Source organism: Pipistrellus kuhlii, unplaced genomic scaffold (assembly GCF_014108245.1).
Source record: "Pipistrellus kuhlii isolate mPipKuh1 unplaced genomic scaffold, mPipKuh1.p scaffold_m20_p_1, whole genome shotgun sequence".
NCBI lineage: Eukaryota > Metazoa > Chordata > Mammalia > Chiroptera > Vespertilionidae > Pipistrellus > Pipistrellus kuhlii.
The window spans coordinates 129,286,899-129,302,956 of record NW_023425404.1 but is presented as its reverse complement, the minus strand read 5'-3'; the positions used below and the strand labels follow the sequence as shown (position 1 = coordinate 129,302,956).

Sequence of the window (16,058 nt, the reverse complement as noted above, 5' to 3'; positions counted from 1 at the left end):
TTTTTATCTTTAGGCTTCCTGGGGATTCACGAACAAGAATAGGATTTGTGACCTTTGATAGCACTATTCACTTCTACAATTTGCAAGACGGATTATCACAACCTCAGATGTTGATTGTGTCTGATATAGATGGTAAGCAGTGAATAAAATAAAAGTATTTTTAATTACTGAGTTTGGAGTTGATTCTACTTTATTTGATAGTACATCTTATAATGCTGTAAGGATAATTTGGTGCACTTAGATATTTGTTTAAAAATTATCATTTCCTGGAAAATAATTGATTCTGTTTTTACACCTGTGTACATGTACTTTTGCATGTGTGAACACATGTGTATAATACAGAGAATAAAGCAATACTATAGTACCCATTATAAGAGTGGCCTGGTGAAAACTAAGATTTTTTTTTATATTACGATATCTTTTTTATTTGATTTATCTGTTGATTAAAATATGTTTTCCCTATAGATGTTTTTCTACCTACTCCAGATAGTTTACTTGTCAACCTACATGAAAGTAAAGAGGTGAGATTGATTTTTTTCCTTAGAGTATTAAAATGTTTCTGTTATTTCAACTGTTTACTGAAATGTTTACCATTTTCTTAGTCTATTAACATTTCAATAGACAATGTGGTAGCATATCCATTGACTCCTCAATTTACGGTGCATCCAAATGAAGTGGCATATACTGTCTCGGGGATGTTTTAAAGAAGAATATTGCCTTTCCTTCTGAGTAATTCAACTTTTAATCTTTGTTTTCCCAGCTGATAAAAGACTTATTGAATGCATTACCAAACATGTTCACCAATACAAGAGAAACACACAGTGCCCTTGGTCCTGCGCTTCAGGCTGCCTTTAAATTAATGTCTCCAACAGGTGGCCGTGTGTCTGTATTTCAGACACAGTTACCTTCCTTGGGTGCAGGACTTCTGCAATCCAGAGAGGATCCTAACCAGAGATCAAGCACAAAGGTATTTTATATTTCGTTTCTCTGTCATATTCAGGATGGTGTTTTCTGCTTGATCATTCTACTTTCCCACTTCAACTTGAATTATTTTGTTTTTGTGTTGCGGTATATTCTTTTTATTATTTGTTTGCAAGTCATAGAAATTTAGGAATAATTAACTCTAATCCTTTCATTTTATAGATGAGGAAACATATTAAACTACATATATTGCCAAAGATTAATTAACTATTTAATGGTAAAAATGTAGCTTAATATTCTAATTCCAGAGTTCTTTTCTGTTATACAATAATATACTTGTTAAATATGAGATACTATTGTTTACCATGCTCACGCTAATAAAATTTTCATTATGATAGTGATATAAATTATTATATAGACTTAGAAAATGGGAATAATGTAATAAATCAATATTCACTCTCAAGATATGCAGACAAGATAATCAAGCATCATATTTATATATACTACATTTTCTAACTGATCTTTTATCAGAAAGTATATTGAAATCATTAAGAAATGTGTTTTACTAGTAGCCCTGGCGAGTGTGGCTCAGCTGGTTGAGTGTCATCCTGTGCACAAAAAGGTCACCAGTTTGATTCCCAGTCAGGGCACATTCCTGGTTGTCGTTCAGTTCCCCAGTCGGAGTGCATACGAGAGGCAACCAATCGATGATTCTGTTTCACATGGATGTTTCTCTCTTTTTCTCTCCCTTTTCTCTCCAAAATAAATTTTTTTAAAAAATTAAAAAACAACTAAATAAAAAAAATTTTTTTTTACTAAATATGAAAGTACTCAATAAGTTGCCTCCTAGCTATCGAAAAGTTGCCTATTGCATTTTAACTATTAAAAAAACAACAACCCAATATCAGGCTGAATATTACATGAAGACTTTATCAGATATTTTAATCCCTTATTTTAAATAATAAATTAACTGGAACACTCATTTTTTATTCTGTACATAATTTTTATCTAACTTCAACTTATATATGAGAAAATGCTATTGCAACTAATTATGAGTATGAAACAGTTTTAATAGTGTCATAAATATTTAATGATATAGTCAGTTTTTTCTTAGGATAAATTCCTAGAAGTAAAATTACTAGGTCAAATAGTTAAATTATTAAAGTATTTTACTTATTGGACTTTTTATTAACCTATACTCTTAATGACTTTTATCTTATAGTCACTATTAAGTATTGTTGCTTTATTTATCGATTGCTAGAGAAAAATAGCACCATACTTTATTTTTTACAGAAATTGTATTTTTTATTGCTTTTGAGAAGGAAAGGAAGCTCTTTTATTTTTTATGTGTTTTTATTGATTTGAGAAAGGGAGAGAGATAGAGAGAGGGAACTATCTATCTGTTGTCTCCTGCACATCCCTTACTGGGAATTGAGCACACAACTGGGGCATCTGCTCTAACTGGGAATCGAACCAATAACCTCTTGGCTTATGAGTCGATGCTCAACCACTGAGCCACACTGGCTGGGCAAGAAGCTAATTTAAAAATAAATTGAGGCAAGGATATTTTTTAATCAACAAGTAAAACTAGCATTGAGCCGGGACCGGTTTGGCTCAATGGATAGAGCGTCGGCTTGGGGACTGAAGGGTCCCGGGTTCGATTCCGGTCAAGGGCATGTACCTTGGTTGCGGGCATATCCCCAGTAGGGGGTGTGCAAGAGGCAGCTGATCGATGACTCTCTCTCATCGATGTTTCTAACTCTCTATCTCTCTCCCTTCCTCTCTGTACAAAATTAATAAAATATATTTTAAAAAAAATAAATAAATAAATAAATAAATAAATAAAACTAGCATTGAATTCATTGATACATTGCAGCCTATTATAGAATACTGAGATGTTTTGAACATAGGAATATGTTACAGATTTACTGATTTTTTTTAAATATATTTGTGTTTTTCTCATTTTTTTAAAATAAATTTTTATTGTTCATATTATTACAAATGTTCCTTTCCCCTCTTCCCCCCCCCCCCCACCATTGCTCTCCTCCACCAGGTTCCCACCCCACCAGGTTCCCACCCCACCTTCTGTCCTTTCCCCACCCCCCATTGTCTTCATCCATAGATGCACAGTTTATGTTCAGTCTCTTCCCACATCCCTCTCTCCCCTTTTCCCCAAGAATCGTCAGTTCACTCCCCTTCCATACCTCTGATTCTATTATATTCACCAGTTAATATTGTTCATCAGATTTTTTTTTTAATATCCTTGGTTTTTAGATTCACTTGTTGATAGTTACGTATTTGTTGTTCATAATTTTTATCTTTATTTACTTTCTCTTCTAAAAGAACCCCCTTCAGCAATTCATATAATTATGGTTTGGTGGTGATGAACTCCTTTAGCTTTTTTTTATTAGTGAAGCTCTTTATCTGGCCTTCGATTCTGAGTGATAGCTCTGCTGGATAGATTATCTTTGGCTGTAGGTTCTTACTATTCATCACCTTGAATATTTCTTGCCATTCCCTTCTGGCCTGCATGGTTTCTGTTGAGAAGTCAGCTGACAAATCGTATAGGTGCTCCTTTATAGGTAACTACCTTCTTTGCTCTTGCTGCTTTTAATATTCTCTCTTTGTCTTTTGCTCTTGGAATTTTAATTATGATTTGTCTTGGTGTGGTCCTCTTTGGATTCCTTTTGTTTGGAGTTCTGTGCGCTTCCTGGACTTGTAAGTCTAATTCTTTTACCAGGTGGGGGAAGTTTTCTGTTGCTATTTCTTTCAGTATGTTTTCGATATCTTGCTCTCTCTCTTCTTCTGGGACCCCCATAATTCTGATGTTGGTTCGCTTGAAGTTGTCCCAGAGGTTTCTTACATTATCTTCAATTTTCTGGATTCTCTTGCCTTCTTTCTAGGTTCTGTGGAGTGTCTTCTGGCTCTTTATGTTCCAAATTTTTGACTTGATTCTTGTGATCTTCCATTCTGTTTTTAGGACTCTGTATAATATTTTTTATTTCAGACAATGTATTCTTTATTTCTTGTTGATCCCTTATCATTTCTTGTGAGGATGTGAGGGTTAATTTGCATATTACCTCTATTATATAGAATTACTATAGAAAATCTGTGCCAACTGCCTAGACACTTTAAACAAACTTGAGTTTGTTGGGGGGCGGGGGTGGTGGTGGTGTTGAAGATACCACTTCCTTATTATAAGAGAGATAGAAACAGAATTCTTACTTTGTGACTTGTTGATTTAGGTTGTACAACATCTTGGCCCTGCAACTGATTTTTATAAGAAGCTGGCTTTGGATTGCTCAGGGCAGCAGACTGCAGTGGATCTGTTCCTTTTAAGTTCACAATATTCAGATCTTTCTTCTCTAGGTAAGAGGACATTGTGTTTATCTCTTTATATACAGTTTTAGCATATGAATTAAATCTAAACTCTATAGTAAGCATTCTCAACACTTTGGAGAGAGAGACATGTGAGTTACATAGATGATATTTCTGAAAATTAACAGTAAATTTTAAAGCACTATAGCAGTATAAAATGTTTTGATACTTTGTTTTTAAAATATAATTTATTTGCCATTCTCCTCAACAATAAACCTTATATGTTATATTTTATAAATGTTTGTGTTTTCTCAGATTTATATATTATCTTTATTTTGACAGTTTTTGTTTTCTCATTATGGCTTAGATTTCTAAATAATATAGAATTTATACTCCTGTTGGACAAATATGAAATACCTCTTAAATTTCTCTTTAAAGCTTGCATGTCCAAGTATTCAGCAGGCTGCATCTATTATTACCCATCTTTCCATTCTACTCACAATCCTTCACAAGCAGAAAAGTTACAAAATGAACTAAAACGTTATCTCACAAGGAAAATTGGATTTGAAGCTGTTATGAGAATAAGGTGTACTAAAGGTATGACATTATAAAAACTCTGGTTTATAATTAAATGAGCATTCATATATTGAGTATCTGTGACTATCTGTAGTCCATGAAAGACTATATATATATTTTGTGTGTGGAATAACCATTGACCAATTTTTACAGTAATTTGGAAATGGGCAAAAATAATGTCTTGCTTTATTAGAAAGTAGCTAAGAGAAAGCTCATATTGGAGGTGATTTTAGAAAGAGAATTAGAGGAATAGGGAAGATTTTAAGTGAAAGTTATCTTTGCCCTCATCATCATTTAAATAGTCTTCAATGTACATTACCTTGGTTTTATGTGAATATTTTCAGTAGGGATTCTGATCACTTAATTCTTAAAGGAGTTTACAGTAACCCCTATTTTAAAAATATTTTAGATTAGATCTTTTGTGGAACCTACATTGGTCCTTTTGAATTAGTATTTTAGAAACTCTTAACAACACTCCAATCCTGTCCCCAGTTATCCTTTTCATTCAAAATCAGAGACTTTTTTTACATTGTAAAGTATTATAGCTTTAGCTGGAGATGTACTACTATTGCTTCATCTTTTACAACAAGTTTTCTCTTCTCTAGGCCTTTCAATGCACACTTTTCATGGAAACTTCTTTGTGCGATCCACTGATTTGTTGTCCCTCGCCAACATCAATCCAGATGCTGGATTTGCAGTACAGCTGTCAATTGAAGAAAGTTTGGCGGACACTTCCCTAGTATGCTTTCAAACAGCCCTGTTATATACATCAAGCAAAGGTAACATTAGGAGAAATGAAATATAACCTGTAGCAATAATTCTCCTCTAACATGGTGGTGAGAATGGGGAGAAAGAATGAACACACAGTGGAAAGTGATAGGATTTGCATCAGCTAATCAAATGTATGTTCTGTGTTTGTTTTGTTTTTTAACTCTTTTTTTATTCTTTAAATGATTTTTTTTTACTTACATTCCCAGGATCATATATATCTGGTAAACCATGCTATTATGTTGGATATAATTTAGAAGAATGATCTATATATATATAAAAGCCTTGCCCTAATCAGTTTGGCTCAGTGGATAGAGTGTTGGCCTGCAGACTGAAGGGTCCCAGGTTCGATTTCTGTCAGGGGCATGTACCTGGGTTGTGAGCACATCCCCAGTAGAAGGCCTGCAGAAGGCAGCTGATGTTTCTCTCTCAGTGATGTTTCTAACTATCCCTTTCTCTTCCTCTCTGTAAAAAAATCAATAAAACATTTTAATAATAAATAAAATAAAAGTCTAAGCCACCATTTGACTGGTAGCTATGATGTCGTCTGACCACCAGGGGGCAGGCGCACAACACACAGTATGGAAGTATGGAATAGTCTGATGAATCTCAGAGGGAAAGTGGGAAGGGGAAAAGCAGGAAGAGATTAAACAAAGATGTTATATGCATCCTAGAGGCCCACTTGCATGGATTCATGCACCAGTAGGGTCCCTCGGTCTGGCCTACGATAGATCAGGCTGAAACCAGCAGTCTGACATCCCCCAAGGGGTCTCAGATTGCAAGAAGGCACAGGACAGGTCAAGGGGCCCCACTGTGCATGAATCCATGCACCAGGCCTCTAGTATTAAAATAAAAACTAAAATGTAATGTTAAAGCTTTATTCAAAATGTAGTATGTGTTCATAGTATACCTTCAGATTTAGAAAGTGTTTAATTTTCTTTAAAACACATTCACTGTATTTTTATATTTCAATATCCTGTTGAAGATTTAATCAAAACAATACCTTGAATAATTTTTGTTTCTTTCTTTTTTAAAAAATGTTTTGCAATGACATTTGTTCATCACTTTGTTTAGGTGAACGGCGAATTAGAGTGCATACACTTTGTTTACCAGTGGTAAGTTCACTAGCAGATGTATATGCAGGAGTGGATGTACAAGCTGCCATCTGTCTTCTGGCAAACATGGGTGAGTAAAACAGTGAGGGAACAGGTGTAATGCATTTTTCTATTCTAAAAACTGAAACTTGGACATTTTTTACCCTAGAGATCCCTTATTTTAAAAGTGTATGTTTTCTGTTTTCATGTATATTAGTGTAAATTGGATGGTTCTTATATTTATTATTAATTCTTTGGTTTAAAAATCTTTTGAGGATTCATAATCATTTAAAGCTGGTAACAACCTAAATTTCCTTCAGCTAGTGAATATATGAACAAGCTGTAATACAGTCATACAATGGAATATCATTCAGGAATAAAGAACTATTGATACATGAACAAAATGAATGACTTTCATAGGCATTATGCTAAGTAAAAGAATCTAGTCTCAAAATGCTACCTACAGCCCTAGCCTGTTTGGCTCAGTGAATAGAGTGTCAGCCTGGCGACTGAAAGGTCCCAGGTTCAGTTCTGGTGAAGGGCCTTGGTTTCAGGCTCCCAGCCCTGGTCGGGGTAATGTGGAAGGCAACCAATTGATGTGTTTCTCTCTTTCCCTCTCCCTTCCATTCTTTCTAAAAAAAAAAAAAAAAAAAAAAAAAAAATCAAATGGAAAAAATATCCTCAGGTGAGGATTAAAAACAAACAAACAAAAACAACCACTACCTACATGTGATTCCATTTATATGACTTTCTAGCAACAGGAAAATCATAGGGATGAAGAAGAGATCATCCCACGATTTTTCAGGGTTGGGGCAGGGGAGCATCTTACTACAAGGAGATATTCTGGGGTAATGATGGCACTGTTGTGTATCTTGATTGTGGTAATGATTGCATGGTTATGCATTTGACATAACCACCATTGAGCTATATTGGAAATAGTAAATTTTACTGTATATAAGTTTTTTAAATCCTTTAGGGAATTAATATAACACTTAGTGTTTTGTTTTTAATTAAATTATATTTTAGATGGATTTAGATATAAAATGACATGATTATTGCCCATGAATTTTATTTTTAATACTTGGGCATATGTATAGGTTATCTCTATTTTAACAAAATATGTTCTTGGAATTTCATGCTAACATCTGGCTTTTCAGTGTCTGCATATTGTCCTGTGTTCAGTTAGTCCTCTCTTTTGTTTACCTGGGAATGCTTCGGCAGAGATTTCAGAGGATCACCAGGGATAACTCAGATTGCAGAACTTACCATTGTTTGTTTGTTTTCCAATTCTTTCTTTTTTATTAGAACTTACATTGTTTGGCCAGAAAAAAAATACTTTATACGTGTAACTTCTATTTAAATAATGAAAATATCCCCAGAGTTTTCTTAAAGTAGATGAATAATACATGTTTTCCAGTACCAGTAGTAGCTTTGTATTTTTAAGCTTAAAACTATTAAAACAAAAAGGTCCAAAACAATTTAGATTTATTTTGATTATCAAATTTAGTTCAGAAAAATTGGGTAATGAGCAAAGTCACCCCAATAAATTTAATTAAAACAGTTTTTTAATGGGTGAGCAGGTAAATGTATTTTTTTATACTAGAAATTGAATTTTTATTGGTTTCTTAAATAATGCATGTAAGTCTTACCTCTGATAGCATTCATTGAAATCTAAGGGTTAAAAACCTTTTTGTTGCTTTCTAGCTGTGGATCGATCCATTTCAACAAGCCTCTCCGATGCAAGAGATGCCTTAGTGAATGCTGTGGTGGATTCATTGTCTGCATACAGTTCCACTGTCTCAAATATACAGCACTCTGTGTTGATTGCACCCAGCTCGCTCAAGTTGTTTCCTCTCTATGTTTTGGCCCTTCTCAAACAGGTAGCTAGCTCTCTATACAATATTACATTTAAGAAAGCCTTTAAAATTTCTTGATACATATCCAACGTGGATATCTCCGGGAAGTCTCTCTCCCCAGGGCTCTGTCCAGGTGGCGTAGGGGAGCACAGGGCTTTGCCCACTGATGTACATCCCTTTCCACAGCGTTGCAGAGAAAGCCGGGCCTTAGTGCTCCTGCACATTCCTACAGCTTCTCAGAGTCTTATGGACAATGACTGAGGAGATAAACCATGAAGGAAACATCTAAAAAAACAATAATATTCTCAATACATAAGTGAAGAAATGAAATCTAGGTTTCTGGGTTAAAAAAAATATTTAGTTAGAGGATTATGTAGTTTATCATTGGAAAAGTTTAGAAGGACAGGAAAAGATCACTGGAAAGTCGAGGTATAGAGATACATGATGACTGTTGTGAGACCCTATGCCTTTACTCTTCAATATGTGAAAGCAGCCTGCATAATGGTGTGCTTATAGTTACTCTTCGTGTATGCTTCTGGACAGAGACTCAGGGAAAGATTAATACTCATTGAACATCTTTCCAGGCAACATAATTGGTGATAGATACATATCCTCTTAACTTATAGCAACTGAGAGAGGTGAGTATCATTTTTCCTGTTTTGTTGATGATGACAAACATAGCTTTGAGAAGCTAAGTAACTTGCTCACATACCTTTCTATTAAATGTTGGAGCTGAGCCGAAACCGGTTAGGCTCAGTGGTAGAGTGTCGGTCTGCGGACTGAAAGGTCCCAGGTTCGATTCCGGTCAGGTGCATGTACCTTGGTTGGTTGCGGGCACATCCCCAGTACAGGAGGCAGCTGGTCGATGTTTCTCATCGACGTTTCTAGCTCTCTATCTCTCTCCCTTCCTCTCTGTAAAAAATGAATAAAATATATTTTTAAAAATAAATAAATAAATAAATAAATAAATAAATAAATAAATAAATGTCGGAGCTGAAAATAGAATCTCGGTTTGTCTGATTTGAAGGCCATGCTTTTTCCATGACGATGGTATATATTTATTTGTTTGTTTGTTTTAATATTTATTATATTTATGTTTTATTTGAAATTTTTGTCTTTTTTTTTTTAATGTAGAAAGCATTTAGAACTGGTACAAGTACACGCCTGGATGATCGTGTATATGCCATGTGTCAGATAAAGTGTCAGCCACTTGTTCACCTAATGAAAATGATTCATCCCAATTTATACAGGATAGACAGATTGATGGATGAGGTATGATTTCTTTTAGTACATTTGAAGTTTTTAAATTTAAATATATTTGAATGCCTTGATTCTGTTGGTAAGATAGCAATGCCTTTATTAACAATTTTTAAATTCATTTTTCCCTTCTGGTATTAATGCATTAAATAATGACACTTAGGATTTGATTGGATAATCAAGTATTATCTGTGGTTATGGAGTTTTCAAAAATAGTTTCATGTGGGAAGTAATATTCCTTGTGGGATTGCTTATAATATTTATGATAAAGCCAAGTTGTAGACTGGACATTTCTGTATATATTTTATAGATATTGACTATTTCTAATATGATCAGAGTGCAGTTTTTTATTATATTGTAAACTGGATCTGATATCCATCAGTGTTTTTAATATGCAAATATGTGGTGTCTGTTTTCTTCCTTGTATTAAAACTCTTTGGAACCTTCTCTGTATTGTATTATGTTTATAAAGAAATGTAAAAAAGTAACTTGCTTTGCAGCAGATTTAATAGTCATACATTTAATATATCCTGTTCCCCAAATGGAAGAAAATGGAGAGATTGTTTTATGTATTTGTGTTTCTTATTAATTTGAATGCATCTGAATGTCTTTATTCTACAATCAAGGTAATTTTTAAGTATCAATAATTTTTTGCATCCTACAAAATCCTCAGGTGTTATTTTCAATATTTCATGAGGAGTTGGTGACGTTAGTTTCCAAACTCTGCTGATAGCAATGTCAGCTCATTCACATTCAGTCTGTTTTTGTTGCAGGGTGCAATACATGTTAATGACAGGGTCGTACCTCAGCCACCTATTCAAAAATTGTCTGCAGAGAAGCTGACAAGAGAAGGTGCTTTCCTTATGGACTGTGGCTGTGTAAGCATCCTCTCCTGACAAAGCCTAACACTGTTCCAACAGAAGGAGAAACACAGGGCCTCTGCAGATTAGTCAGTGAAAGGTAGATTAGGAGCTGAGAGGCAATACATTGTAATTGGCACAAAAGGTTAATATATGTTAGACTTTTCTAGTTGGATATTATTTTATTATAGATTAATAAATGTTACCATGGATTATTTACTGTCCTAGATTATATATATTTGATACAGAACAGAGTTCCTGTTTTCAAGGATTTTATCATTAAACTCATAAAATTCAAAGGGGCCTCGAATTTGTCTAGTACAATTTATATCCATTGTCAGAAACGCCATTAATGATTAGTTCAGGAGAAGTCACTGGGCAGAGTTGTGGTGAAGGGTGTTAGAATGGTCAAGTTGGCTTCATAAGTGAGACCTTATGAGCAGGAAAAGGATTCCAGTAGCCATAGAAGGGGGGATGGGAGAGCACATCAGTGAAAATAATAGAGACAGTCACTGAAATAGTGGAAAGGAAATATTGTGAGCCAGTTATCCTGGTTAAAACATCACATTCATATGGGAGCGGGGAGGAAGAGAGAAAGTAAGATATATTTTATGGGAAGCTTTGAAATTTAAGCAAAGAAGATAGGAAACACTTTTTAAGATTCCTGGATGTAGATTCTAATTATATTTCCTTTTTACTTTTATGTTTCTACTTTATTTGAAATATTTTACCTCTTTTATTCTGGATAATTTTGAGAAAATAAAATAATGTGTTTCTGATTAAGGAATTTTAATATCTTGGTTTTTGTTTTTAGGTTTTTTACATTTGGGTTGGAAAAAGCTGTGACAACACCTTCATCGAGGATGTGCTTGGGTATCCTAATTTTGCATCAATACCACAGAAAATGGTCAGTAGGATTTTATACAGCTTGTTTTGTATGTGCTTGTTTGCTTGAAATGTTTTTTATTGAGATAAAATATACGTAAGATTCACAGTTTTAACCATTTAAAGTATGCAGTTCATTAGTTTTTAGTTAAATTCATAATGTTGTACAACCATCTCCAGGATCTAATTTCAGAGTCCCAAAAAGAAACCCATATCTCCCAATTCTCCCCTTCTTTCCCATCAACCACTAATTTCCTTTCTGTATCTGTGGATTTGCCTGTTCTGGACATTTCACATAAATGGAATCATATACAATATATATATATGTGTGTGTGTGTGTGTGTGTGTGTGTGTAATCAGAGTTTACCATATGACTACCATATATATAAATTTCAGAGAGGAAGAGAGAGAGATGAGAGATAGAAACATCAATGATGAGAGAGAATCACTGATTGGCCGCTCCCTGCATGTCCCCCACTGAGGGTCGAGCTTGCAACCTGGGCATGTGCCCTTGACTGGAATCAAACCCAGGACCCTCCAGTCCTCAGGCTGACATTCTATCTGCGGAGCCAAACCAGCTAACGCTGTGTTTACTTCTTGAGGAACTGACACACAGTTTTCCAACAACTTTTCCTTCTGATATAAATTATTTTGCTGATAACATTTCTCATTTGGCCTTTACTGTGTATGTGTTAACCAATACCAAAGAAATATCATCATGAAATCAGTTCTCTACATTTAATTAATTGAAAAGGTCTACCTTGCCCCTACCTTGGTTGGAGCATCATTCCGTACACCAAAAGATTGTGGGTTCAATTTCTAGTCAGGACACATATCTAGGTTGCAAGTTGGATCCCTGGTTAGGAAGCACACATGCACGCACGCACAGACCCCCCCCCCCCCCCAACTTCCTGTCTCTGAAAATATACTCAGGTGAGGATTTAAAAAAAACACAAAGTCTACCTTATTTTTTGATATTGTAAATATGTCATTTTCCTGAAATTAATATAATGTCAGTATAATTTTTATCATTTTCTGCTGTCATTTGACTCAAAAATGAGAATAAGGAAATGTTTTTTAAAAGAATAATAGTGACGGAGGAAAGCATATGAAAAATAAATCTCACTAAATAGGATAGTAAACATTATTTTAAAGCTGTAGATATTTAAACACTATGATACCAGCATAGTAAACAGAATTCATAAATGGAGAGCATTATGCTAAGTGAAATAAACCAGTCAGTGAAAGAAAAACACAACATGATCTCACTCATTTATGGATAATAAAGAACATTATAATACGATGAACAAAAAGATAGATAGAGAGTCAGTAAAGCATCAAACAGACTATCAAATTACAGCAGGAAAGTTAGGGAGAGGAGGGGGAGATAAGAGACCAACTGAAGGACTTGTATGCATGCATATAAGCATAACCAATGGACGCAAACACTGGGGGGTGAGGGCATGTATGGGAGTGGGGTGGGGGAGGGCAATGGTAAGATATGTATACATATAATACCTTAATTAAAAAGGGGGGAGCGGGTGCAAGGAAAGAAAGAACTAAAAAAAAAAAATCTAATTCCTGAAAAATAGAATGTAGTAAAGGTTAATCCTGCCTAATAAGAGTAATATGCAAATTGACCATCACTCCAAGACACAAGATGGTCACCCCCATGTGGACACAGATGGCAGCCACAAGATGCCTGCAGAGGAGGACAGTTGGGGGAGACCAGGCCAGCAAAGGAGGGCAGTTGGGGGGCGGGGGGACCAGGCCTGCAAGGGAGGACAGTTAGAGCAACCAGGCTGGCAAGGGAGGATAGTTAGCGGTGACCAGGCCAACAGGGGAAGGCAGTTCAGGGTGACCGGATGAGCAGGGAGGGCAGTTGGAAGAGACCAGGTCTACAGGGGAGGACAGTTGTGGGGAACCAGGCCTGCAGGGGAGGGCTGTTAGGGGAGACTAGGCTGGCAAGAGAGAGCAGTTAAGGACAATCAGGCCAGCTGGGGAACAGTTAGGCATTGTTCAGGCTGGCAGGACAGTGGTTAGGGTGATCAGGCTGGCAGGCAAAAGCGGTTGAGGCAATCAGACAGAGGCAGGTGAGCAGTTGGGAGCCAGCAGTCCTGGATTGTGAGAGGGATGTCTCAGATTGGAGAGGGTGCAGGCTGGGCTGAGGGACACACACAGACACACACACACACACACACACACACACACAGTGCATGAATTTTGTGCACCAGGCCTCTAGTTAAGAAAATAAAATAACAGTATAGCTTTTTTTTTTTTTAATTTACCAGATAGGTAAAGATTTTTAAATTTAATAATAGGCAATAGTGCAGAGGATATAGGTAAACAGTCCTATCAAAAACTGTACATTTTAGTGTATATTTTACATATTTTGGGGGAGTATTTGGCAATATTTGTTAAAATTAAAATCACACAGTTTATAATATAGTAAATTTTTCTACTCCAAAGAATATTTCCCTTAGACTTATTCATAAAAATATACTTTTGTACAAAACATGCTTGTGGCATTAAATATAAATGTTTGGGGAAATTCATATTAAAGCAAATGTTTTCTATTCTTTTACTTTTTAAATGTTGACATAAATTACAAATATAGCTAACCCAAACTTTTCTATTTAGATATTTTACATACTATATACTTTGAATTTTTTAGTGCATTATTAAGTTCACTTTGGAGGGAAAACTCACATATACAAAAGAATAGACTTTTTGAGTCTTAACATACACGTAAAATGTCAGTATCATATTATTAAGCATTTTTTAATGACCTACCCAGAAATATATAAACAAACTTGCCAACAATTTAAGTTTCCTTTGTTTGGTTGCTCCTGTTGGGACTGGGAATGGAGTGCTGGCAGTTGATTGGTAGTGGTGGGAATCATGATTTAGTGCTAATAGTACTGAAGTCTATGAGAAAGGAAGTAATTTCCTAATTATATTTCTGTTACCAGACACATCTTCCAGAGCTAGATACTCTTTCATCGGAAAGAACCATATCCTTTATAACTTGGCTTAGAGACAGCAGACCATTAAGCCCAGTCCTTTATGTGGTAAAGTAAGTACTTCTATAACTTAACTATAAAATTGTCTTGTCCTATGCAATTTATGTAAAATTGCTTGTCTTCAAAGCAAATTTAAAATATTATCAAACTGTAATATAGTGGTAGAATGTTGTTATTTGAATACTATTCTTTATGTTTCATTTTCCTAAAGTCCCTATCTATCATTGATTTTTCAAATGTATAATTATTGTTAATAATATGGATCTGTAGGTTAATACTCTTTTCTCTTTTTCAGAGATGAGAGTCCTGCCAAAACAGAGTTTTTCCAACATTTGATTGAAGACCGGACAGAAGCTGCATTCTCTTACTATGAATTTTTGCTTCACATTCAGCAACAGATTTGTAAGTGAAGTGGAATCAAAAGAAAAATTAGATAAAGCCTAATCTGCTGGAGAAGCCCATTGGAAATTTGAGATGAAGGCATTTGTTGTTACAAGACAATGCATAGCATAGCACCCTGTCTGAGGCAAAAGATAAAGAGGAAGCAAGAAGCTGGCAGATTGTCTCAGCCTGAACTAATGGTAATGACGATGCTGTTTCACCAGGTATCTTTTGAGTTGGTTTCCACACATTTTCAGGAGTGCAGCAGTTCAGTGCTCTGTTCATTGCAAGCCAGCACATTCATTTAGCTAATGTGGATGATAGGTCACAATGTAAAATTAGATAACTTTTTTTCTTAGAGTTAATATGACATTTCTGGACTGGAACTCTGACAAGAAACGCCAAAAGGCAGTGGGGGCACCGTGTTATTTATATGAATTTTTAACAAGGAATGATTCGTACTCATTAAATGAATTCAATATTTTCCCTGTAAAAACAATAAGAGTTCAGTACATGAACTATAGAACAATATATACATAATGTACATAAATGTTACATTTGTAAAGAAAGTGTAAAAATGTAACTACAGAATATGAATTGCTACAACTGTACTGCATTGTTGGATGACAACTCTTTTTGTCGCAGTTAGAGAATGAGGTTGACTTATGCGTATTATGAATTGAGTCCACAGAAGAAACACAAACTCTTTGTAATTCTGTTAAATCTTTTATGTGGATTTATTTATGATCAACCTACTAATTAAAAATATTTTGCTTGACAGTATGGTTTGGTGTGTTTTTTTGTGAGGGGAGGGAAGTGGGTGAGTTTTTAGCTGTTTTATTTTGTTTTTACACATAGGATAAACTGAATTCACTATTTGGGGGAAATGGAATGATACTGAATCAGTAAGTTTTATTCATTTGAACACCTTACCAAGTACTTTGTTTATATTCTGAAAAGAAATGATACTCTCAAAATACTTAGTTATTGATTAAGTATAATCTTAATTTGTCTCAATTAAATTAGAGATATTTTTTTCTACAAATTTATATCAAGAAAATTTTCATAACATGTGAGTATCCTATTTCATTGACTTTAAGATTACCATCTTGAATTTTC

At 34.9% G+C, this 16,058-nt stretch overlaps 1 protein-coding gene and 1 non-coding gene across 16 annotated transcripts in view; both read left to right on the top strand.

Moving 5' to 3' along the window:
- The window catches only part of SEC24B (SEC24 homolog B, COPII coat complex component), an 82,780-nt gene extending 67,063 nt beyond the window's left edge, over window positions 1-15,717 (top strand). For 10 of the 15 annotated variants that reach the window (XM_036409217.2, XM_036409190.2, XM_036409235.2 and 7 more), the window contains 13 exons: window positions 14-132; window positions 466-521; window positions 761-967; window positions 4,167-4,290; window positions 4,678-4,836; window positions 5,421-5,594; window positions 6,658-6,768; window positions 8,382-8,557; window positions 9,668-9,805; window positions 10,564-10,668; window positions 11,465-11,557; window positions 14,508-14,611; window positions 14,854-15,717. In XM_036409217.2, the coding sequence (XP_036265110.1) occupies window positions 14-132; window positions 466-521; window positions 761-967; window positions 4,167-4,290; window positions 4,678-4,836; window positions 5,421-5,594; window positions 6,658-6,768; window positions 8,382-8,557; window positions 9,668-9,805; window positions 10,564-10,668; window positions 11,465-11,557; window positions 14,508-14,611; window positions 14,854-14,968 (1,681 nt within the window). In that variant the 3' untranslated portion in view covers window positions 14,969-15,717. Of the gene's footprint in view, window positions 1-13; window positions 133-465; window positions 522-760; window positions 968-4,166; window positions 4,291-4,677; window positions 4,837-5,420; window positions 5,595-6,657; window positions 6,769-8,381; window positions 8,558-8,590; window positions 8,627-9,667; window positions 9,806-10,563; window positions 10,669-11,464; window positions 11,558-14,507; window positions 14,612-14,853 lie in introns of those variants that run through there. The other 5 variants (XM_036409245.2, XM_036409225.2, XM_036409271.2 and 2 more) reach the window with 5 other exon arrangements.
- Window positions 8,619-8,820, top strand: LOC118710268. The gene has a single exon (XR_004985366.1). It is a non-coding gene; the product is annotated as a small nucleolar RNA SNORA73 family (small nucleolar RNA).
- Window positions 15,718-16,058: the final 341 nt, after the last annotated feature.